Source organism: Amphiprion ocellaris, chromosome 3 (assembly GCF_022539595.1).
Source record: "Amphiprion ocellaris isolate individual 3 ecotype Okinawa chromosome 3, ASM2253959v1, whole genome shotgun sequence".
Classification (NCBI taxonomy): domain Eukaryota; kingdom Metazoa; phylum Chordata; class Actinopteri; family Pomacentridae; genus Amphiprion; species Amphiprion ocellaris.
In genome coordinates, this window is record NC_072768.1 from 16,961,915 (window position 1) to 16,988,701 (window position 26,787).

At 39.1% G+C, this 26,787-nt stretch overlaps 1 protein-coding gene across 3 annotated transcripts; it reads right to left on the reverse strand.

Annotated features, from left to right (window-relative positions):
* Positions 1-516: 516 nt before the first annotated feature.
* ptdss2 (phosphatidylserine synthase 2) lies at positions 517-26,787 on the reverse strand. Of its 3 annotated transcripts, none has more exons than XM_035957857.2 (13): positions 26,679-26,787; positions 23,291-23,645; positions 18,522-18,623; positions 14,733-14,815; positions 12,179-12,246; positions 11,484-11,618; positions 9,655-9,705; positions 9,142-9,255; positions 7,902-8,020; positions 7,604-7,718; positions 7,069-7,214; positions 6,274-6,459; positions 517-3,589 (listed from the first exon to the last, which is right to left on the reverse strand). In XM_035957857.2, exons 2-13 carry the CDS (start codon positions 23,521-23,523, stop codon positions 3,436-3,438), a joined length of 1,506 nt encoding a protein of 501 aa, XP_035813750.1. In that variant the 5' UTR covers positions 23,524-23,645; positions 26,679-26,787; the 3' UTR covers positions 517-3,435. The 3 variants fall into 3 exon arrangements, with proteins under 3 accessions (XP_035813750.1, XP_023147418.1, XP_035813749.1); XM_023291650.3 differs by lacking the exon at positions 26,679-26,787 and adding an exon at positions 24,142-24,330; XM_035957856.2 differs by lacking the exon at positions 26,679-26,787 and adding an exon at positions 24,142-24,330 and having other exon boundaries at positions 23,291-23,692.

Here is a 26,787-nt window from a genome sequence, read left to right on the forward strand (position 1 = left end):
AAAAACATTTTAGACTGTCACTTAGTCACTCTTACAGATACACAGTGGAGGGCAACCTTCTCACTGGAAGCTGTGTCTTTGTTAAGGTCGCAGTCTACTACAAAGATGGGTAACTCCATTATAAATTCACTCATTTGGCCAAAATAAAGTGTATGTATGTGTGAACTGTGAACAAAGCAATAAAGGCCAAAGTGTTTGCTACTTCATTTCAATGTGAAGTGAATTAAAGAAGCAGGCAATGCCAAGGTTTTGTAAGTATCCATGTGTAGGTGTACTGGTCCAACCTGTTGGCTTATCAATGGAGTATCTGTGTGAATGGTGACAGAAAATGTACACCAAGCATGGATAAGACTAAACGGTAAACCTTTGTCTCTGTGGAGTACCTGGTAAAATAATTGATTGCACTCTTTGGTGGTTACAATAGATTAAATATTCTATGAAAGTACCAACAGTGATCTAAAAATAAAACTCCTAGCTGCCTCGGTCAGCTGAAAATCAAGCAGACACTTTGCTAAATTCAGGTTTTCTGTTTATTTTATTGAAAACATTATAAAATTATGTGGTGCAGCAGCATATTTCAGTTTTTCTGATCTTTTAACATTTTCACAAACGAAGTTGAAAATGGCATTTACAGCAAGTTATCATTGCTCAGGGCAGAGAATAACTGAACATCTACTGCCCCCATGTGGCTGCATGTGAAACTAAACGGAATCCTCAAACGCTAAAGGAAAAGGACCTGTTTTTGTTTTTTTGTTTGTTTGTTTGTTTGTTTTTTTTACCAATTCCTGTTTGGTTCCTCAGTTCATTTTGGAATTCCCCATTTAATGATTTCAGCACGGATGTCAATTTACATAGCCTGGGTTGGTTTAAGCTTTCAGTTAATACAAACAAAAAGCTGTTTGACCAATCCGAGGCATGACCACAGGTGCAGTGAATCTTCAGCCTGCGTCTAACAAAGCTCTCATTTAAGAAAGGAGGGGGAAAAAAAAGCAAATTCCTCAAGTGACTGAATGAGCACAGCACAGGACAACAGGAACAAACTGACATATCTGCTAAACATTTTTAGGGCTTCAAATCTGCACAGCAATCACTGTATTCAAAAAAGAGGTTGAAATATGAACGGCAGGATTTGCTTGAATAACAAACTTCAGTTTAGTGTTTGTGGTAAAATCACAAGTGGCCAATCCCCTCTCATTTGAACTGCATATCTACTGGATTACATTCACAAGAAACTTACTATAGTGGTGTTAAACATCAGCCTAGTTTACAACAGGAAAATTTGAAGCTATAGTCTCGAATGTCATCTACTTCGCCATCAGCTATTTAATACAGAGTCACTGGGGCACAACGAGTAACACAGAAATTTACAACTGAGCCACAAGACAAACACTAAAGGTATTTGGTAACAGTGTGGTGGACGCTGACCAAGACTAATTGTATTCAGTTTGACCAATGGCAACGTGAAGCCTGTGTTTTGTTGAACATTTAAATGGATTTCAAATAATGATTATTTTTTATTATTAGATTAATTATTACAACTGTGAAAATGCCAAGTGTAAGCTTAATAATCCATGATGTGTCATCTTCAAATGTCTTCTTGTGTTCAACCAACAGTCCCAAATGCAAAGATTTACAGTTTACTGCTAGAAACTGAATCATGCGAATTAAACATCTGTTGACTAATCATGGCAGCTTTACATTTAGCAGCTTTGTTACTACCATAGTAACAAAGACAATTCTACACATATAGATAACATGAACATACTGTCTTTGTTCAGGTGAATTTGGTTTCAGTGACCAGACGTCCAGGTAATCTTTTGTAACATAAAGATTGTATACAGTCGTGACTTTCCCTGACGGTTCTGAACCTCTGCCTAAATTAAAAAGATACAAAATGCAGCTCAGCAGCAGTTTTAGAGGCTCAACCAGTTCTGGATGGCATTTATGGCTTTAGCAGGAATGAGATCTAAGCTTTGGCTGATTGCATGTGCAATATGGCAACCCCACGGAGCTGAAAGGTTTGTCTCCAAACCCAAACCCAACCAAAACCTTCAATGCTGTCCTCTGACAATAAAGTTGGTTCTCATTTCATTTCAGCAAATTCAGGCCACACATATCATGACATTTAAACGAAATCTCAAATAAAGACAGATTTGGCATAAAAGTAAATATTAAATGCACGTTCTGATGTGACTGAATTCCAGCCTTAATTACAAAGCTGTTAGAGTGAGGGAACATCCAGATCTCTGCCATTTACTACTGTGAGCCAGCACATCTCCACCAGAGGAAAACTGAGCACAGTTTTCTATCGGTGTGATTGTCATGGATGTGTTCATCAGAGCGCTCAGCATCTTATTTCACAAAAAGTAACTTGAGCAAAATCTAGTGTTTACCATCAATTTACCCTAAAGAAATAACAATAGGCATAACAAAACATCTACAAAAACACCCAAACTATATCCCATATATCATGTATAATATCACCAGTTAAATAACTAGAATATGGTACATCTTGATTTTATTTTTTATTTTTAAACAAACTCATCGTTCTTTTCAAGAACAAAGCCTGAGAGAAGAGAAAGGCTTTGGCCAGTTGTCATTTCTGTGTCTGATTGAGGGAGGATCCTCACTGAGGACCCTCGAGGCCCTGAACTGTAAATGAAATGTGTAACTTGTCTCCTACATGTAAACCTGGGAGTACCTGGGACTAACCGTATGTAAGCTGTTAAAGAAGCATGGGAATCAGTGGGTATAATGCCTGTCATTTCACCTGAACCCAACAGAAATATGCCATTTTTGTTGACCGAGTTTAATTTTAACAGCCGCTTGGCAATAATGTACTCCCAGGTTGATACTAAAGATTGCATAGCAGTGAAAGATAAATGTAATCCAACTCAGTCGTTAAACAGAAACTTGTTACTGCTCCAAACACTCTCCCTACTCTCACCTCACTCTCATCGATGCACAACACAGAGCAAAGCATATTTACAGTTGTCGAAATGTTCCTGATGCTCGTCTATTGTGTTTTTTTAAGACAAAGTGAAGCTGAGAAAACAGCTGGGATTATTATTATCACCTACATCCCATCTTCCACTACTCTTTGATTCAGTTTCCCCCTTCATTTCCCAACATTGAAACAAAGTAATAACACAAAAATGTATCTTTTCCTGTGTATAGTTACCCAAATGTTCTTAAAAAATAGAATGAGGTAAATCCAATGCACCAAATGAAAACTGCTCCTTCCACCCACTGCCTCTGTTGAATGACTACTTGGTTCATTTAGGCACAAGAACAGTCTACACGGCACATGTGTGTCCATCTGGTTGCCTCGGTATGTCTGTGTCATGATTCTTTCATGTTCCTCAGTATTTTCCCCATCAAACCTTGTCCTTTCCCCTCCATTTGCTGTCGACAGTGTGACTGACCGACTTCCTCTCAGGACCTCCTCTGCCGCAGCGTCTCAGAGCTGCCGTTCAGTTTGCTTCTCCCAGATGGGGTGGTTGTGCTGCCGTTGCCCAAAGGCCGGTCCCAGTCGGCGGGGACTTCCTGTTTGCGCCGACGCGTTTCTTTGTAGCGGAGTGTGATGTCACTGTGAGAAGATCAGAGGAAAGCAGACGAAGTATTAATAGAAAATCACCCCTGGGAGCACTTCCTCCCTGCTGGTTTCTGTTCCACTAACTTTTATTACATTCATGTGATTCTCATGGAAACCTTGAATAACTCTTTCTGTTCATCCCAAGCTCAATTATACTGGATGTTTTTTGTTGCCAAATAGATATGTGAGCTTTGCTTTTCTAAAGAAAAAAAAATGTTAAAGCTACAAGTCAGCATGGGACTTGAATACAAATGAATGTTACATTCAAGCCCTCGCCAAACCAGTTGACAGAATGCTTATAAAACCTATCAGCTCTAGGTATATGTTTCTGTATTCTATAGTTTACTAGAATTTTTGATTGGGTGTCTGCGGTGACATTCCCACGCTGGTGCTCTGGTAGTGATGCATTTTATACAACCTAGCAATGTTTGGCTGAAGAAGGGAGCAGCTGTAGCTAAGACTGAGAAGACTACAGCAACTAGGAAGCATCCAAGAAAAGTTTCTGATGCTATAGATACAATTCTGTATGTAGGAGACTGATCACAAGTTATCGCAAATGTTTAACTGCAGTTATTGCTGATAAAGGGTGACCCAAACATGTATTAGATTTAGGAAGGCTGTTACTCTTTCACATAGGGCAAGGTCGGCCTGGACAGCACATGGACTATGCATACATCATAACGTGCGCGTCGACAGTCGCTGTGTAGTGTAACAGCAAAATATTGATTTAATTAAGTGAATAATACTCGATAGCTCATTATTTGTGCATTAAAGTGTGTAATCTGGATACTTCTTTGTATTTGGTTGCAAAACAAAAAGCACCAAACACAGATCGTATACCATTAACGTGTCCTAGATCAAGATGGGGTTTAGTCAGAAAATAATCAGTGACACTGGAAAAAAAGGGGCATCATCTTAAATGCTCCTGATGAGAATCTTGAAGACACTTAATGGTGGCGCACCCTCAAAACTCACCTGTGTCTGCTGATGCTAAATGCAGTGTATTAGATAAGGACCGGGACATGACACACCTGGGTCTGCACAACTGGGTAAAAATAGTATTTGCAAACCACTCGCAGATACGATTCACCCAGGTGGGGAATAACTACATAATGGCATGCTTCAGTGCCTGGTGTCCTTGATGCACTGTACTATATGACTTGGAGGGAGGTGCACCATGAGAACTGGTGGAGGTGATCTGCAGTTCAGTAAAAAGGTGCCGACATGCTGACTGGCCAGTGGTGTGTATTAACAGCTCCTCTGGGTTTCATTCTCCTGTCTCGCTTCAGCAGTGTCAGCACAAGCTGGATGTCTGCTGCATCACTCAACTGACTGCAACTGATGTGAAAATGATGGGAGGGGAAATGAAGATGATACAAATTCACCACAGCAAGAAACTGTAAACTGCCATGCAGGAGATGGATCCACGAGGAGTGACATCTGTGTTATCTCTAGAGGATCCTAAAGATCTTCTGATTATAATAATGGATTCAAACAGTGATGTCTAGAGAAGAAAAAAAATACAACACTGCTGACAGGAGGGAGTGGATGGGGGACAAGGCACCTCTCTCCTATACCTACCTCACTTCACAAGGACATTACTGCATTACTGCTGAGCATGAGCAGGAAGGAGTTGGGAAGGAGGGGAGGAGAAAAGGAAGGTGGGCGGGGGAGAAAACAGACAAGAAGCTTAACATGCTGGGACTGGGCTGCACTTAACAGGAACACTACTCAACAGAAGGTGAATCAAACCAAAAGTAAACTAAATCATATCACCGCGTGAGGTCATGAGGAAAGACTAAATCAAATGGACGACCAGCTGCTAAAACTCACATTGGATGGGATCCCTCACATGTGAAGCCACCCTTTTCAAATTCAGTTGACCGCTGGGATTAAACTGTGCTTTTTACTAGGTAGCAATCACCAAAATAAACTGATCAAACTGTAAAAGTCAGTCGTGCTGCAAAACAGCAGCATGCAAACTGATCGTTGTTTTTTGTGCATGTGATGCTACACTGCCAAAGCCCTGCCGGCAAACTTAAAGAACACATTTCCATAAAGAAAAGAAAAAGTCTAAATGATGACAACTATCCATCAGAGTTTCACCTGTCTAATAGTTCATGACCTGCTCATCTGTGACGTGGTGTTCCATTAAACAAACACAAGCAAACCTACACTTTGAATAGTGATATTTCACCAAATTCTTCATGTCTCATTGTAAAAAATGATAACTGACTCTGCAAAAACTAGAATTTCTTCCGGTTTCGATGCAACACTGAAGCCATCAGTGACTCGGCTGGAACTAACAGTCAGGTGACAAACATTCTAGGACTTTTCAGCTGAACTGCAGGCTGTGTTTACACGGAGCACAATAGAGAAAACTATCAAAGTAAAATATCTGTCAGTTTTGTAAAATAGTGATGATTGTGCCATTTTCATAGAGGTGCAGGACTTTATACTGCAGAGAAAAATGTGTACGCAAAAAAAAACATGCTCAGAAACTGTGGCTCAAAGAGTTATTTGTAATTTTGTCAAAGCATTATTTGCACCAAACAAAATAATCATGGCTTTACCTCGAGAAGCAGAGATTTTAATTAGATTTTACATCTTTGCATACCGCATTGTTTACAACCCTAACCATCTTTCGCCCCTGCCCAGTAAACCATCCCACTTCTTACCGAATGAAAAACCTCCACAGGGTCCAGATGAGTATAAGGAAGATTCCTAAAAACCAGCACTGCATGACGACGAAGGGGATGGGCAGCATGATGGTGTTGGGGTCATACTTGACCACTATGAGGAACTCAGTCACTGTGATTGCTGCCACCAGCCACGCCTGCTGGCCAAGCTTCTTGTGGAACTTCCTGTTGGGAAAATTACATAATGTGTTGTTATGGAAAAGTGATATAACTAGGAGGATGTTTGTACTGTTCTTAGGTAAGTTGGTGAAGTGGAAAATACCAGCATGCAACATCACTGTATTATAAAAGTGCCCCTATGATCTGATTCTGGATAAATGGCAGATAATAAATATTTTGTTGATAAAAATCCTGTGCGGGGAACTTAAAAAAATAAAAAATCAACACCATCAGATACAATACAGAAGTTTATTTATGGCTGGTGGGTGTAAATGTTCTCTTTACTCCAATCAGTTTGCACGCTGCTGTTTTTTTATTGCTATTACACACATGGGAAGATTGAGTTTTGACCAATCCAATTACCGTGGTGCTTATCATCTACTTTTCTGGTTTAAAATGTGACCATGATTCCTTGTCATATGTTCAAAAGATAGCAATAAACACTGGTGTTACAGCTACCGTAAATGACAAATCAACAGATACAACAGTCTGTCAAATGAATGACTGATTCTGATGATTCGTCAACTCCTGCTCGCTGTACTCATACACATGATCAACAGCTGACACAAGCCACCCCCTCTACCCCCAGCCAGCCAACTCCACATTGCTCCTCACGGGTCATCCATGAAGTCGTAGATCTCCCTCATGGCCACGCCTCCGACGTTGACGAAGAAGACGAGGCGAAGCAGCACCAGGTAGTGTTCAGGAGGCATCCACAATACGAACTTCAAGTAGAAGGTGTTCAGCTCCGCCAAGAGAAACTAACAAGGGAAGGAGGTGAAAAAATACATATTTTAGTTTAGAAACACTGAGACTACAATAAAGAAGAAGGAAGAAAAGGACAGAAAAGTTACAACAATAAAACATGGAAAAACTTTAGATTACTTTGACTGTCGATGATTATTCCTATCCTATATCTGATAGTTTTACAGCTATACTAAAGAGATAGTGAAATTAATTTGTCAGGCAGAGAACCAATAATGGTAAATATTCTTAGGACATCATACATAACTTTGCAGTTCTTCTGAAGACATTCATTAGTAGGGTATGTGTTTCATTTTCAGTGCTTTTATTGTATTATCTCATTTTTAGTTGCGATAAGTACCCCAAATCTTCTCTTTCATGTTAGTAAAAACAGGATATTTCCTACCATGAAGATGATGCCCAACACAGCAAGCCAGCGACGAAGGTTTGAAGCAGGCTTCCACTCAAACTTCACCCAGCTGTATGGTGTGAACTGGAAGGCTATACGCTTTATCTTCCCCCTGGGATGTAAACAGCAGAGATGCTATTACATATGAACCAAATTTAATGTATAACACAGCTGGTTGGTACTCATAATGGAAACGTGTGGAGTAGATAAAGACATACGTTTGTAAAAAATAATGTTGTGGTTTTGAATTCTATATGTGTAAAGGTCTGTGTCCTGCAGTTTTATAAAGTCATACTTGTATGTAGGAATGTTCCAGAGGCCCTGCCACTGGTACGGCTTCATCGACAGCCAAGCCAGCGTCTTCATTCCACAATAAATCCCCAAACCGTTGCACACCAACACATCCATGATCCACTAGCAGGAGAGAACAATTTTAATAAAGTGTAAATAAGGTAACACTCCTACACAACCGTGATCCACCTACACAAGCTTGTTAAGATTAGACCTTTTTTTAAGGCTGTGTGGGTGAGAACACATCAGGCTTGACTAACATCTCCCTTACATTCCTGTTACAAGTTGCAATCTCACTTTCTTTTAAGATTATAGAGTTCATGACCTCAGAAAAAAACAGCATTTCTCCTCCTGTCAGACAGAATGAAATGAAAAAAACAGTGTGTGTGTTTCTCTATTTCTTTATAGAGCATGTAGAAGATATTTACATTCTACATGTATTAAGGTGCCATCCATGTTTACTATAAATATGCAGTTTTTGTGTTACAATCGAAGCAACTGCATATTTCACACAGTCCGTTTAACATGTTTTTACAGTCCACTGTTTATCCTCGCACTAATTATCTGTTTACATTCTATTTTGTTCCCTTTTTACATCCTAATGATGCTCACTTGGCTTTCCTTGCTATCGGCTGTGTGCTTCCTAGTTTGGTGCTTGTATAATATTCTTATCATGTGAACAAATGAGACCTTAATTGATATCATAAATCTCAAGAGCAAAAATGAAATGGCTTTAATTGCTCCACAGTCTGCCCCTTCACTGCACTGCAGTCTGCAGTCTCAGGCTTGAAATTACCAGTCTGTTCTGAAACTCCTCACAAAAAAACAAACATTGGTTTACTTTTACAGCTATACTACATTACATCTAAGTATGCTAGCTCCTTGTTTTGAGAAACTGTAACTTTTATCCTAGGTGGTTTACAAGACAGAACGTCTATGTTATGTGGACACATTTGAACACCTGGAGTCACCTTCAGTATATTGATGTCTACTCACTGCAGCATATTCCCATTTAACACGGTTTGAGGAAAAGCATAATGTCAGCATTATGTCTGCAGTAAACACAGTCAGGGTCTCAAGACTAGGTGTCTTGATGGTTCATACAATTTTGTCTCTAGTACGTCTACATTTTACTTGCTAAAATACAGTATGCAAAGAATAATGCCTCATGTGCTTCTTTAATTGGTGCTGTTGACTGACTTGGATAATGTCAGTGTGTTACACAGAAGAGCAGAAATACTTACGTGGTCCCACCAACACTCTGAGAAGTTGGGTAACTGGTGCTCCAGGCTGTATTCCAGGAATTCAAACATGACACTGATTATCATACACATCCACCAATCCCTGATCATCAGAGTCTGGAGGAAAACAAAGAGGAAAAGGGGAGGATGAATGCATCAAAAAAAAAGTACATTGTTCATTGCTGTATATCTATACAATATGTACAGCCCATTCTTGACACTGCAATTGTAAATAAATTGCAGGTTGTAGCCCACTAAAGTAATGACAACTGAGTTTAATGTAACTGCGTGTAATCATGGGCTTGAAAATTTCTGTCAACAGTTAATGCTTGCAGGACTTACTCGCACAATACTGTGTCACATGCTCAACTGATTTCATGACGCAAATTAATTTTGTTTTGAATAGGGAGCTGAACCGGTGATTCTCATCATTGGACAACAGTACAGTTGAAGCCAGTCAATTGGATCACCTATGTGAACTGGGTTGAGTTGTGAGGCAGACTATTCTGAACTTACCTTGATATACCATCCTAGGAAGTGAGCAGGGACAAAGCCATCCATCTTGTCCTGTAGAGGAAAACCAGTGTGTTAATTTAACACTATGCTCTCCTCACAAAAGCACTGCTAAGCGTCTATCTGCGTCTAATTCAGGCCTAACATACACCTTGATTAAATTGTCAACTGCTAAATGACATAACATAATTTTTCATTGTCTTGATTTAAACTGAGCATTAGAAAACGGTACATACAAGAGCCAGCAACACTATAACATTTATAACTGACTTTCCACTATGAACAGAGGTTTCTATGTAAATTGGTTGTTATTTTGGTAAATTTAAAAAAAAAAAAAAAGCTTTATTTTCCTGCTGATAAAGGCACATATCTGCATTTGTTTATGTAAGAATATAAGGAATTCCTTTGGTATCTCTTGTCCACAGCTTCTCTAGGAAATCATTTATCTCTGTAGCGACTTGAAGGCAGCACACATACTGATAAATATACAGCTTCTTATTTGACAAATGCCACACCACAGTGTAGTGCACGACCATCTGTCGTGTTTACATTCATTAAATCACCTCCAAGTGACAAGGCTGCGACGAGGTAACTCCATTTAATGGAGAGAGATGCACCGCAGTGTCTCATTAATCTGTGTGTGATTGCCTTCTTTCCAACTTTCTATCTCAGCTCAGCTTTCACCTGTGGTGTGACTGGCTGAATGTGTATTTTTAACACCATGCTCTTCAGTTCATATTCTAGTTCATGTAACATTTTTGCATGTTGCACTGCTGCACCTACATGAATCAAAATAGCAAGGTGCACCCAAGACCCATCACTTTGCACTTTTACTTGGATGGCAAAAATAGGGCCCTCTGTGTTCTAATAAAGCGGCGCATCTAGTTCACATTGGTACCAAACAGAAATGAGCACAGTGAGTACTGGGTCACTGAACAGGACAAACTTTCACAGCGCATCATTGAACATCATTAAAATAAAACGCATAGAAAACTACAGTTCAGCCCAATGATACTTGGATTTAGTTCTTTTTGTGATGTAGTTTAGCACATTTCAGTTCACGTTCATGTACCAACAAGTCAAAATCTGTTTTGTTTAAAGTTTCTTTCTAAATATAGGGTCATACTTTGACATTTAAAAAATAAACAGTCAGGTAGATTGGCAGTAATTTAGTGAAGGAAAAGGTGGTTTGACCCACTCTGAGTACAGAAAGAAATGAGGCTAATGGTAGACATGGGCTGTGGGTCATGGCAGCACCAGCAGATTGCCTTCCCAAGGGAGAAGAAGGCCTGGTTCTACTGACGGGCTGTAATCTGCACCAGACACAAGCCTCTGGAGTCAGTCAGCACACAGGAGCGCTCACTGTGTGCGAGTATGAGAGAGAAAAAGCAAGAGAAAGAAACGGCAAAGACAAACTAAGAAAGAAATGAGTGAATGGATCAGGGAAAGAGAACGTGAAAAAGGAAAAGAGAGGATTTACTCAGTTTCGCAGTAATGCAGAGGGCCGTGTATAGACTTGTTTAGCCTGCCACATTATTTGAGATCTGGGTCATTTCCTTATTAGTAATAATGGAGGACGAGGCATACAACACTAGAACTGCAAGGCTGAGCCAGAAATTTTACTTCTTGGAAAGTAGCCTGTTACTTATAAATTATTATAGTACAGCAATAACAAGTAAGAATATTTCCATATAAGTAAAAAAAAATGTTTAACACCTGAGACATCCAAACAGTCACATGGGCAAAGATGAAGTGAATGATTGACAGAATGTAAAAAAAAAAAAAAAAAATACAAAAAAATACAAAAAAACCCCAAAAAACCATTCTCTCACCCAGATGTTGTGGAAGGGGTCCGTAGTGTTGCCTGGGTCATACATGAGGCAGTTTCCTCCATAGTCACGCTCAGGAAGGGGTACGCCCAATTTGGGGTCAATGTACTTCATGAACTGTCGTCCATCATGCACCGTCTGGATAACGTGGTAAAAAGAAGAAAGACTAACCATCACATCTTATGAAGTAGGACCACTACACAACACTTCCTCCAATTAACTGTGCATTTTTAACTATAAAAATAGAGTTTTTAATCGCTCTCACCAAGCTAAAACTTCAACTTTTCAGTTCAGAAGGTAGTTAAGTTTCTAAATTTTTTTTAGTGTTCAAGCCTGATTAAGACACAGTGTGGCTTAGTGATAGAAATTTTAATTAAACTGGGAGAGAGACAAGAGATTTCCAGGGATCACGGCAGAAAGAGCATCAGAGATTGGAACAGAAATCTAATAAAAATCCTGTATTTTGGCGACTGTTTTGAGATGGTTTGTGGACTACAAAATCTGAGATTTAAACCACTAGTCAGTGTGAAAGTCCAGAAAATCGTTTTTAGTAAAGAAAGTCTGCCGTCTTGCTGTGTACTTGACATACTTTATGTGATTGCTATATGGTTTTTTCCTAAGCAATGTATTTGGATGCGTCTTCAACTGTATTAATGCAGGGACTTTAGCCAGTCTAGGCACCAATATTATCAACCCACCTGAAATAGGATGAAGATGAGGAACAGTTCGTAGACAACAGTGACACAAAGCCAGAACCGCCAGTAAGCTACAGACAGAGAGAGAGAAAGAAAGCAACAAGTTACAGCAGAAACAAGCTTAGTCACTTAAACACGATAGATGACAAATTGCATTTGTGTCGAGTCTCACAGACCATTCTGACAAGCCTAGTTACATCTATTTGATTTCAACCTCCCTTCAGTTGGGAGTATTTGTCATTCAATACTCAGTTTATGAAAAAAATTTTATCAGTAAGTTATGCAATTTTTGTGTTCTTACTCCAATTTTGACATTTAGTCCTCCCACTAACGCTCTTATCCAGTCAACACACAGTAAATAAATGGGAAGTGTGGGTTTTGGTGCAAGACATTTAAAAAGAACACATGACCACACACAAATACAGTGCACGTATTTGATTCTATGTTATATTATGACTCTGAGTTGTGGTTGACTTTTTTTTATTTCCCTGAAGGATGTCTTCCTAAATTACTTCACTGAAAATACATTAGTGTGTTTTTCAACTATCAAGGATAAAGACAAACTCTAATAATTTACTACTACAATCACTGAAGCACTGCTGCTAATCTAATTTTCATGAAAATTAAAAATCTAATGAAAGCACTTATAAAAACGTTACTAAAAGCCTTGAGCATTTTTAGTAGAACCCAGTAGTTAGTCACCCATAAGAAGTGTATTTTAAGTCAAATGTTACTGTTATAATATTATGTGCATTCATACGTAAAAGCTCAGTATAATGTGACACTCCCAGCATGTGATCCGTTGGAGTTACAGGTTATAAATCTGAAAATCCCTCTTGGCCTTTGTCCCAGGATGCAAACCCTGAGCTGCAAAAACGTGAACACCACCAGAACTTACTTGGCTGGCTCAACAGGTCAGGGAGCGTGATGCAATAACTGCATGCACACACACAAACGACATCCCCTTCTCTTTCAGCCTCACAAAAGGAGGGGGCAAGAAGGCACAAGTAATGCAACAACGGCAACCCAAATTCTTGCCTGGCCACTTCATGCCTACAACCAACAACATTCAATGTGTCTGTAACTGCGCTCTACACCCTGTTATCTTCCTTCCTTCCTGACATCCCTTCCCTCTGGAGTTGGTTGTTATGTGTCGTAAAACAGACAAGATGCATTTTCTGCATGAATGCTCTCATTAAAAAACTAGATAGACTGCTACTCTCAAGCACAGTGTTATGTAAGTAGAAGCCATCTAAACAGTGTGGAGAAATGTAAAAATATTTCCAGTTTAAAAACACATTCTAGCTGGCCCCAATATCAGAAACAAGTACTGACCATATGCTTGAATAATGTAAAAATGATGATGCAACTTCTATAATGATTCAAAATTACAAAAGTATTAGAAAACAAATCCAACTGCCACAGCACTTCTGTCATAGTCAGGCCCATACAGTTTATTTCTTTGTATCTGCACAAGACGCTTTTCATTCATTTTATCCAGTCAACACACCCAGCAAGTTATCTGACTATTCTTTTGCTGTCCTTTCACATGCAGATGGTCTTAAAACACACCAGTTACACATCTTTTATACCATGTACACAAATTACACAAGCAACAAGCCATTGAGCACAGCCCCAATGGTGCTGACATTACATACAGATTAAATACCAGCATATTAGACCAAATCTGGTGACAAACACTTCTATTAGATATCGAAATCATACTGATAATCAATCACAATTAACAATTTCCACTGGCCATGGAATATTGTCAATAGTCTTAAACATGGAGCATTTAGTTGTTGAAATTTTCTGCATATTTACCACACTTCAATAAACTGATGAACAAGATCATGACAAAAAGAAACAAAGCTTTACACCATTAAAGAGAGTTTATCATTCTCATGTCTAAATCATTCGCTGAGCTTTACAGCACTGTAAATATTACTACTATAAGCCAGAAGAAACTTCTGGACTGTTTGTTGTTGTATACCTTGTTCTCTAAGGGGTTTGGACGAGACCTAAAACACTCCACTTGCTTTTAACAGGAACTCTAATGTACTCAGACGTCTCCTTTAATTTGACGATTACATTTAGTCATTGATCCCCAGCACTCAGAGGATGTGTATTTCATATTCAAGGCCAACATGAGATTCTCAAATGCTGCTATTGAATGAAGTGGTGAAAACAGCTCTCGGGTTCTCTTACCCCCTACACGGGTAAAGGAATGGAGAAATAATCAATACACACTTTAAAAAGTCAGTCTCAACACCTGGGCTTCTGCTGATAATGGCATGCTGTATGAACGAAGTGGTCAGTTACCGTAATGACAAATGTATTTTCAATGACTTTTGATGCTTTGGAGACTGGTAGCAGATGCGTTTCTACCTTTTCATTTAGTGGAAATTTATAACACGGAAAAACCAATGTCACACTGACATAGTCTGGATATGTTTCAGAGGGGAATAAGATAGAACTGAAACAGCTTATAGCGTAGAAATACAGACATTTCTCTGTATGAATTTCTTCATCAGGGTGATAAATGTGCTTTTCCTACCTGGATGTGGTCTGGTGAAGGGTCCATCTTTGGCCTGTGTCACTCCAAAACAGAGGAACACCAGAATGCTGGCCACAATTCCTCTACAGGAGCACAAATAGAAACACAGAAAAATACACTTAAAGTATATGCTATATTGTACATACACTACTAGTCAAAGGTTTGGACACACTTTCTCATTCAACAAGTTTTTATTTAATTATTCAATACATGGTAGATTAATACTGAAGACAACAAAACTATAAAAGAATACATATGGAATTATGTTGTCAACAAAAAGTGTTAATCTTTAGTATTAATCTACACTGTAGAAAATAATACAAATAAATAAAAAGCATTGAATGAGAAGGTGTGTCCAAATTTCGACTGGTAGTGCACAAATAATACGTTTCCTGTGATCCAGAAACTCTTCAAAGCTTAAAAAAAAGTACTCATCCCTGTCAAGCTAGGACTTTCTCAAAGACCTGTGATATCAGGGAATTAAGCACAGCAGGAAGGGGAAAGTAATGACGTATAATTCGATATAACTCGAATCTGGATGCCTTGCTCAGCAGCTGGCCATGGATTCATTCCTTATTGCATTTTCCTTTGTGTTTACTGAAGGATCGGGCCAATGTAAGTCAAGCTGTGACGCCTTTAATAGTTGTAAAGATCTGAAAAGCAGGAGACCAGACAAGCATGTTACTCTCGACTCACACGTAAACAGGGCTGGCTTAAGACACCGAGCATAACAATAAGATTACAGCTTGTGCCTGCCAGTGAGTGTGGGAGCATGAGTGTGTGTGTGTGATTGAGTAATTGATTGCGTGTGAGTGTGTGGGGGTGGGGAATGCAGTGTATGTCATTCAAATAGTACAACAGTGTGTCAGTGTGAAGGTATGTGTGTAAACTAGTGCAGATGAGCCCAAATCACAATGTTGAATGTGACTCGAGTATAAAATTGAGCATCAGTGTATAAGTGAGTACGTGAGCAGGACTCAGGCTGTGTGTTTGTGCACTCCACCGCCAGGAAGAAGCTCTAGGGTCTTTATCCTGGCGAGCCGGACTGCGCTGACTGCAGCAAATCCTGTTAAGAACCGTCCACAATCCCTCACAAACATTAACATGCACACAAACACAGTCTACTATTAGTATCACGCACATCATTAATACAGCATGCTGGTGCTTTCTTTCACTATCTCAATCAATCTGCTAAAGGTTTTCCATGGCATAAAAGCAAATTAAACTTTAAAAAAGAAGTTTATCATAATGTTTGTAATGTGACATGCTTCCACAGTTCCAGGACAACTTTGGTGAACTCTGACATAAGAATTAGAATCTGTAGCAAAACACCTTAAAAGCTGTTACACCATGTAAAGTAATAAAACCCTGCTCTGTAAAATCAGAAGCTACACCAATAAGGTTTTATTCCTCATTTCCATTTCGTCACAAACAAAAACGGCCACAATCAGCAGTAGCTATTGCACAAGCTAGAAGCAGTTTTGATTTGTCAGCCTATATACACAATACTGTGAAAAGGTTGTAGGCATTTTAGATATTTAAATTCATATCCATCATGTAATACCATCAGAAAAGAGATTTTTAAGCTTTAAAGTCATTCTGCAGGATGAAAATTACACCAAACATCAAAGTCGGAGTCAAAAAGAGCTATCTTAAGTCACAAGAAGAACAAGAAGTCCTGCATGAGATTATGTCTCTCCCACAGAGCCCTAATCTCAAAAGGGCTCTGTTAGTGTGGGATTTCATGAAGTTAGAGAAGACTGAGCCAACCTAAATCCACAGAGAAACTGTGACAAGTTCTCCAAGACGCTTGGAAAAACACAACTGCCAAATACCTTGAAACTCTGTGCTCATTTGTTCCTCTGGGGATTGGTACCGTTTCAAAGCCAAAGGAGGCGGTCACACCAAATGTTGACGGGATTTAGAATAATTTTTTTTTACCACACTTTGCATGACATTAATAGATAGGACGTGGGTCAAATGGGTGAATATATCAGCCAAGAGTGATTGAATGAGTCCATCGAATTTGATTGGTTTTATTAGGAGCACATGTTTGGGAGATTGTAAAGCACAATTCAAAGCAAACACGAACAGGACCTGAACGATGGAAGTTACATGTGTGTGGGGAATTAAGTTAGCAGCACATAGCTGCAGCCTAAATTTCAGTATTTTTGTAAAAGTTATCCAAATGTTGTGTACCATGTTCACTTCTTCAGAAAACAAAATGCAGAGTTATGATGGCGTCTCTCTGTCTCTTCTCATCACTTAACAGTTGGTCTGGACAATAAGGCTAGTTAGCAGCTATGAGCCAGATTAGAAGGAAAGACACTTAGCCTAAAACCAAAGGTCTCCATGCCACAATTAGGAGACATATTACCCTAACAGAGTTAACTTCAGTGTGTCACTTTTGAACAAGGTTGTGCAGAAGGGTTCATGATGCTAAGCATTTATAAACTCCGGACTAATTTTATTCTGAAAAGCCAACATGCATGTTTTGACTGAGTGTGCATGGAGGGGAAAGGGCCAATGTGTTTATAAAAGAGAGAGCGAGAACAGGGTGCAGCTCCACAAGATTTTATCTACTTTAAATAGAAAAAAAATTAATATGTGGTGGTCAGTGTTGATATTGTGGTGGGCGGCCACATATAAATCAATGCATAGTAAACATTGATCTGCTGCCATCGGATTCTTTTTCAATTCGTGTCGGACACCTTCCAGAGCATACTGGTAATCTGACAATTTCCAGTCTGACTATAATAACATATCCTACAGCCCATACCCCAACCCTAATAGATAAATACAAGCTATTTATGGCGTTATCTTTGAAAGTATCCTAATATTAGCATCCATGAAATCTTAGAACTGTACAAACTAATAACATTCACCCAGAAGATAAACATGTACAGTGATTCTTTTGCTGTTTTTGACTGCTGGAGTGCTGCCTTGTTTCCTACACTATTTTCTGGAAGCACAGAGTGTTCGATTCAGTTCCTACTAAGTTTCCAGTACCAACTTCGTGTGCCACTTTCTGGAATTGGCACTAACAAAGGAAACTGACTCACACGTCAGTCATTTTGCATTTATTTAGGTCTCTATGGCTCATCAAATGTAATACACTGGGAGGCATATTTTTACTATGTTTGAAAGGACAAGCTGTAAAACCTAGTGGCCATAACCTAATCTAATTAAATGGTGACCTAGAATTCATGTTCTTCCTTTCATGGTCATCAAGGTTTTATTATTCTGTGAAAAGCTACATCTTGTTCCATGGGGCCTTGAAAGAGGGCCAGTTGGGCTCAAGGTGAATGCACCGAAAAAGCAAATGATTCAGTTAGAAACTAATTCTGCACCTCAACTATGTTGCTATGTTCATGTGGCCTTCAGGCCAAAAAACATTAAAAGTGAGGTTAAAAATGCTGGTTGCATTATGTGACCTTTTCATTGAGCTTTCAATGACAACATGACCTGTGCCACAGGAGGCTGACAAATACAACTACTTCTACAATTCCCTTGATTTTACACATAAAAAGGGGAAAAAAGCCCAATGACTAACAGAACACTACTGAGGATAAAGTCACCATGATATTATAAGAGAATAGGGAACAAATTCAATGACTAGCGATGCTGATTACTAATTACACAAGTTTTCTTTACAGATAAACTGCTGCCAAAAAGATAACAAACACTTCAGCTCAAAAGGTTCTGGTGGTATAATTGGTCTGCATCCTGGGGTCCTGCAGGATTTTGGCTTTGCGGATGCTGAGGAAGTGACGAATGTAACCTACTGACCTCTTAGTGTTGTAAGCCGTGTCTTGGGGAGTCTCTTCCAACAGTGTGACGTAGACCAGAGCACAGGTCAGAATGAACAGCACTGTCACAGTATGGGCTCGCCTGTGGAGAGAAAGGACAGACAGACGGATATTAATACTATTTGCAGGGCAGAAAAATTCAATAAAAGCCACCAGAGGAGAATATTAAAAGAAATGTGCTGATGTGATCTGACATCACCACAAGAGAAATTTTAGCATTATTAATACATGCAGTTTGAGCTAATAACACACAGGTAATTACTCAGCAAAGTGTCTTAAAGCATAACATTCTGGGCTCTTGATTTAGAAAACGTTCGTGTTAATTATCAAAAGTAAACATGAGGGTAGATGAAAGCAGTAGTGATGAGATAAAACAGATGAGTTGAAACATACTTCTGTTGAGAAACCGGGTTACTGCTGAAAATAGTTGCATAAAGGTTGGGCCACCAACTTCAGTCAAACTTTGCTTTAACTTAATAATGGAAAGAACAGAAGTCAAAAATAGCTTTTTCTGGTGACTTGCCAGAATGTGGATTGTGGAAATCTTCACATCTATTCTGTTAAAATAATAACATTTGTATGGCTGTGCAGACAAAATTAACTTGAGTTTGAAGGCCATGATGCTGGCCAAAGGCTCATATCTCCCATATCACATTAGGGCAGTGAACTAACCTTGGCCTTTGTGGTGTGACACTACTGTAGTCCAGAAATACATCAATGCTATCTGTGAGAATTATCTCAGCTGAGGGGGCAAAGTGTCACTTATCCAATTGCTGATAATGTGAGTAAAAAAAAAGCATACAGTGCCTAATGGATAACCCCAAGAATTCTCAACTAGAAAGAGGTGCTCAGATGAATCAGACAGCAGGTAGAATGAGTCAATATTTATTACTAGAAGGAATGTCATGCCCATTCAAACAAATGAGATTATAGCCAATCCGGGCATTTTATAAAAGCTTGACCTATTGCAGACCCTTTAATTGCCTCTTCAGGGTATTCCAGCTGACAAAAACACCCTCCACTGGCTTAGTTAAAACAAACACACTGTTAAGCGCATTGTGAGCAAATAAACTGCAAGTCAATTGAAAAGCTCAGACTGAAGTAATTAAACAGCAGGCAGCAACAGTGTTTATTAGCCTTATGATATGGCAATGTGCACTACTGACTGATGTAACAAGTAAGTACATGTGAATTTCAGAATCACTTCAACATCAGAGCACATGTTCAGTAAGTGTGGGCGGCTGAATGCAATGGAGCATGTAGAGACTTCAGATCCGAGTTGTGTGAGTGTGTTGTTTTTTTATTCTGACTAAATACTAAAAAAAAAAAATCAATATTTAGCATGAAAAATTGCAACCAACAGAGTGTTGTGAATTTGCACAGATGAAAATATTTTTTTAGTGCTCTCTTGTGAACAAATTATGTTGTAGTTTCTAAATCACTTCGAATATGAGCATTACAATGCCTTTTTATTTGACAGCTGACATTTACAAAAACACACATACATCTGTGTTAAGATGAAATTATCTGGTGCTAACTTACTTGCTGAGAAACAGCTGAACACTAAAATGGATTTAAAAGCAGTCTGAATGCTGGCTGTACAATTGCCAGGTAGCCAGAAAGACAAGAACATGTGGAGGCCCTGTCTCAACAACTGACAGTAGATAGTAAACAGCATTAAACAACAAGGAAGCCTTAACTTTTAAACCTGCTGATATAAGATCATGTTGCTGTGCAGTCCCAATGTCCTAAAATGAATCAATACAGCTATTTTTCAACAAAAACGACAACTGTAGTCGGCTCTTAAAACTACAAAATTGGATGAAGACATGGCTTCATGTTCCCAAGCATGGGTGTAGTTACAGGGTGCAGTCACTGAATTGTTTCAGAACAAATACCTTGTTCATGTTTATGGTCTGTCAGGAAAGTGTCACCCGCTGCAACAGCATGGCTCTCACTTTTATTCGTTGTGGTTTTGCGACAACATTAGAGGTAGATGGCAAAAAGATAAAAGCTTTTATAGCCTGTAGCGACAGAAACGATGGTCTGATATGGGTATTTGTAATAAAAAAAAAACAATATGACTTGTATTACTATTTAGGGTGCTTGATATTACAATATAGCAGCAGTTGGAAAAGCTTTGGTTGATTTTCTTTCAGACACTGCTGCTGTCATTCGTCTGTAGACTATAGAACCCCCACTGCCAGCCCTTTGGCTCCGAGTCTGAGTCACAAAGACGGCACACCAGGTGTCATTATCATTTCCCCCCTGCTTCACCCCCTTATATAACCTGTTTGGCAGGAGACACAGGGGAACGCCTGGCTTCTCTCTTGCTTGACAACCACTCAGCACTACTGGGAATAAAAAGATGCAGCGGAAATGCCATTCTGTTGCGACAGAAAAGCAGGCTAAACCTACAACACAAATGTACCCATAAGCGTGAGATTGACATGCAGATAAAATGATCTTCTGGTTTGGGATAATCCCGTGACAAATTAGAAGCTAAATGTAAAGTTGAAATAGGCTTCACAAATAAAGCTCACATCCATCATGGACAATCCCTCTCACCCACTGCATGACACTGTGGGGTCTTTAAGCAGCTCCTTCAGCAGCAGACTGAGACATCCACCCTGCAAGAAAGAGCGCTATCGCAGGTCCTTCATCCCATCTGCTATAAGACTTTACAACATCAGCATCACTGGCTGATGTTAACATAAACTGGACTATATCATTACCACCCCAAACCATAAAATTTGCACTGACATTCTTGCACTGCACATCTCTGCACTTTTAAACTTTATTTTTATTTTTTCTGTTAAAAAATTTTGCCACCCTTGTATATATTGTAAATAAAACTGCTGTAACAATGTAAATTTCCCCTGGAGTGGGGAGAAATAAAGAACTTTATCTTATCTTATCTTATGTATCTTTATTAAGCACCAACAAAAAACAATTAAAACAACATGCTCAATCAATTATTGTTTTCATGTATCCTACAAGTCATTTTCCATTGTCTGGAGTTAGAATGCACAAAACTATGTCAAGTCTCTTTGAACTGAAAGGCTTGCTACAGCAAAGCTATTTAAGGAAAAACCAAAAGTGGTATGCCAGCAAAAACAAGTTTTTCATCAGTCTCACTTCTATGTAAGGGCCATTCAAGCTGTTCCTCTTTCTCAGAGAAAAAAAGGACATTTCTTCAATCTATGCCAGTACAGTAGGCTGCATGCCATGCAGTTATCTTTCTTAACAACCAGAGGAAGCTGTCATCATCCACAAACAGTTTTCAGTTCTAACTCTGGAACACTCGGGAGACATCCCACACACAGCCAGTGTGCTCTTGTACTAACTCCACAGTCATAAATCCACTAAGAGCAACCACCTATTTTACTGCTAGTTCTTGTATTTCCACGCTGGTGTGTGGTTTGGATAAAACCAAATATCTAAGCTATTATCAAGGGTCAGCTCCAAAAAATGTTCAACAAATGGTTAAATTTGAGGTGGTGGTTTGCATGAGTGTATGTGAAAAACAAATGTTGTCAAGGAGGACTCAGATGCTACATATTTTCAATGGTGAGTGTTTTGCCTCAATTGTCATGCACACAGCGTTACCCTATAAAGACCCAGGATGTCATCTTATTCCACTTCCCACCTGCAATGAGTAAGCCTGGTTAAAAGTACACCAACCTAACACAATAACCCTGCAATAAATTCTAATACCTTCAGGTAGGTCCGTATTCCTTGAAACCATATTAAACAGGTTCATTGTGCAGTGATAATGATTTAAACTGCATATACTGAGAAGGGCTTCTGGTATTTAGTCAATTAATATAAATGTGATGTCCATATATTATAACCCCCTCCACCCCTCTTTAATAACCTGAGCAGAAATAAGAATGTTATCATCTTTACTGCTGCTAAAGCCTCACTATTGAGACCTGGATGCCAAGGCTGTAACACAGTAATGAGAAATTCCCATTAAGGTCCTCTCTTGGCGGACCAGTCTCCTGTGCTGCCAAAGATATTGAATAGCTGAGCTGTTTCTTATTGACCCTTGCATTACACACAAAGCAGAGATGAAACACATACACACTTACTCAGGCTTTAATATTCCAGATTGAAGAGCCAAGGTGGCTATAAATGAAAGAAGGCTACAGAAGGGAATGTCACTTTTCCTGCCTAGCCACATAGACTCACATAGCACATACATCCTGCATGTATCAACACGCTCATTCTGTATGTGTGTGTCGGTGGGTGCACACTGAATGCACTGCTCCAGTCTACTGCATGGACGTAATATCTATCTTGACTTGAAGTCTGTCATAGATCTCTTTCTGCTGAAGGTGCAGAGCAGGACATTAGCTAGTGTCTCTTAACAACAAGCTCTGAGCCTGGATATGCAATGTAAGCATCCATGACAGCACAGCAAACATTAGCACAACACCTTAAAAAGTAACACCCAGAGGACGAAGCTTTGTTGATTCCTTGCTGTCCTTTTGCATTTGTACAATCCCACCAAAACAGCTCGACCTGAGACTGACCATAGAACTGAGTGTACATTTAAAAATTTGAAGCAAGGTCACAGTATTTACGTCCAATGGAGGTCACTTGGGGCCTGTCTTATGGTTCACCTTGAGACATGTCATGCACCCTATTGTCAACTCCACATGCATCTTTCTACTGGGACTGTAAACTATGAGCATTGCTCTTGTATATTCACTTAGATTGTTGATATTACCAGAAGCCACTCACCAGAAAAAGGTGTTGGTCCCGTCGTCATAGACTTCGCACTCCGTGTTTCTCCGGTGCAGACTCTCCCTGGAGGTCTGCTTCATCACCTTGGCTTTAGTGCTTGTGCTCGGATCCGGACAGCCGGGATCCACTGAGCCGTTGTTGACCTGCTCGGAGGCGGTCCCGGCTGTGGCGCACTTGCCGGTGGCGTTAATCGCAGCCACGCCGCTTTTCTTCGTCTCAGGCTTGGTCATGGCTTCGCCGACCAGCCGCCCCCGGTGCTTCAGAACGATCCTGTGCGGTTTGGTTTTATCCCCGAGCTCCGCTCCCGTCGACTGTCGTCCGCGTCAGCCCCACCCAAGTGACTGTCAGCATCCTGGGGTTGTCGGAGGAAATGTGCGTTACTCGGGAGGAGAGAATAACCTGAAAAGCACGTCATGCGGTTGTTGTTTTAGCTGCTGACCTGCAGCCATCGGCCTGGACAGACAGAGGAGCAGCTCTGCTCATGTCAGAGCATTTCTAAATAACAGGCGGGACAAGACTGTCATGTGTCAGCAATGGCGACCACTTTCTGACACAGTGGGGATCTATAGCTGATGGTTATTAGGTGGTAAACAAATCACAGTATCTGTACTGCGATGGGAGAGTAGCCTCGATGTCCGACAGCTCGGTTAACTGCCATTAGTAGCAGACTCTTTGATTATTTGACCTTGCCAGCAAAGCTAAGTTACCGGACATGCATGTTATAAAACCTGCCGACCTAAATACAAACATCACTATTAAAGACCGCGTGTTTTACCATTTACGCGGAGAAACTATCTGGACACTAGCTAGCCATTTGTTGCCTTTGAATTTAAGCTAACGATACTCACCAGGTGAATTTACAGGATTACTGACTGCAGTTCGGATGAGTTCGGGAAATGCTAACGCTACATTAGCACAGACGTTTAAATTCTGCTTTAGGAGCAGGAAGGACACTATTTTCGACACTTAGTCCGGAGACTCCCAGTGTTACAGCTACAAACACAAAAACCACTCCATACTGCCGACCTACAGTCTACACACGTCACATGGACATGTCGTTAGCTTGAGCTACAAAGCTGCTTCCGGTCTATGCTTTTCAAAATAAAATATCCTCAAATGGTTGCTCATTTAAGCTGTTATATTTTGAATTCAAAATGTTTAACTCGGTAGTCTTACTCATGGTACACTTTGTAATTTTGGTAACAATTACAGTCTGACCTGTCTGGCGGATTTAAGTGGGGATCATCCATTTATACACGCTGCTGATGAGTAAATGCTAAGGTCCTGAAATCCTGCACTTACACTTGTTTAATACAAGTAGCTCCACAACTGTACGCTGCTAAATTGGCGATAGTGTAAAAACACGCTCTTAAAAACAAGCTATGACATGAGTGTGGATCTATTTGTGTAATTTGTATGCCGTCACATACGTCTAGTCCACGCCCTCAGTCGCCATCATTAACCATGGTAACCACGGAGAGGATAATAAATAATACTGGAGCCAAAATGCAACAGAAATGACCGATTAAAAACAGTAGAATCTACATTTAACATAAATATGCAAAATAAGAAATACTACAGTCACACATTACCAGAAATTAGTTAAGTAAGAAAAAAGTGGGTCAAACGGAAAAGAAATTAGTGAGAAAAAATATTAGGGTTAAAGTTTAACTAAAATGATAATAATAAATAAATAAATAAATAAATAAAAAGATTTCAGTGAAATGAGCCAAATAGATAAACATTAGAGATACATTTTTAAAAACAGAAATTAGTAAAATGAAATTTAAAAAAATCCAGACAATATTTGACTGAAATTAGCAAAAGAGAAACAATAAAAGAGATTAAATTTACACCTCTTAGACAACGCTAACCCATTCATTGCCCCATCTCTTAAAATTTGGAGGCAAATTCAGAATAATGGGCCATACACAAAAAATAGCCAAACTACTAAAATGGTGCGCTTTTGATAGTGATTTTCTCCCTAACCTCAATGATGAAAGATTTAAGGTATGGGCAGAGAGTGGAGTTACTGCCTATTGCACTTTAATACGAAGGGGGTCACTGAAGAACCTCCAAACTATGAGGGAAGAATATGGTCTTGAACAGCAAGATTTTTACAGATACCTCCAAATGAGACACTTCTTTGACACATTAAAAAAAGACATAGATATGGCCAATTTAGAGACTGAAATGATGAAAATATTCGGATCTGCATATAAATCTGAGGACAACACTAAAATAATTTCAAGATTTACAACTATTTCTCTCAGAGAAAATCGCAAGACTCTGTAGCAAGTAAGAAGGCCATAACTCGCAAATGGCTGCAACAACAGGCTCCCTTGATTGATGATTGGATTGATATTGTTTATGACATATACAAAATGGGAAGATTGACATATCTCAAACTTCGCCAAGACGTTTTTGCCAGTATATGGTTTAAGTGGACCGTATATTTAGCACCCAGAAGAGTAGATTTTATATGATATATACTATGTTTCTAACTCATATATGTACCTTCCTCCTAGTTCTATGATATATATAGTTCTGTTGATGGCACCAGACAGATTCTTTAAAGAAGGATAATACACAAGTTATCAGATACTTAAGTGTTTGTCTTCTCTCTCTTTTTCTTACTTTTGATTCAGTATTTGAAAGACAACAAGTGATAACAAGGAGGATAACTTTAATGGGGTATTTCTGTTAACATTTGCCCCGAGAATACTCCCCTGGCTTGTGTATTTGCACTTGTGACATGGTTGGAATGTGTTCTGTAATGCTCTGGATACCAATAAAAAAATAAATAAATTAAAAAAATAATAATAATAAATTCATTGAAAGTTTGCAAAAAATACAAGAGTTAAAATTTAATAGAAATTAATTAAATAAAAAAATATACTAGAGTCAAAAGAAATTAAAATACTGCAAAGTTTTTTTAAAAAAATTAGCAATAATAATAATAATAATGGAGACCAGATTTTACAGAAATGAGCAACAGAAAAGAATAAAATAGTAAAGTCAAATTTTTACTCTTTTTTTCCATTGAGGAGATGTTCTGATTAATTAAAAGGGTAAAAGGACAACATAAGTACCATACTTTAAAGGCTTAAACACCAGAGAACTAATTGTTGTTCTTATTACAGCCTTCTTAGTGGCCTATGTAGTTCACATTTATTTATTGGCTATTAACACAGTCATTAGGTTGTTAGATAATACTTTTTTTTTTAAAGCATTTGCAAAGGCTTTTCCCCTGTCTTGAAACTTAGTGTTTACAGCATCAAAGGTCTGTAGTTACATAAGATATTTGCTTTGGAAATATAGGAATGAGACGTTTAGTGTAAGATGCAGATGATCTCATCTCTGCCTCTCAGCGGTATAAACTCACCCAACAGCTTGATGTGCCCACAGATGGAATAACTGAGCAATCTGGAAACCTGTGAAAGTATGCAGGAACTTTCTGTTCTTCTTACAGACGTTTTAAGAGCTTCCCACTG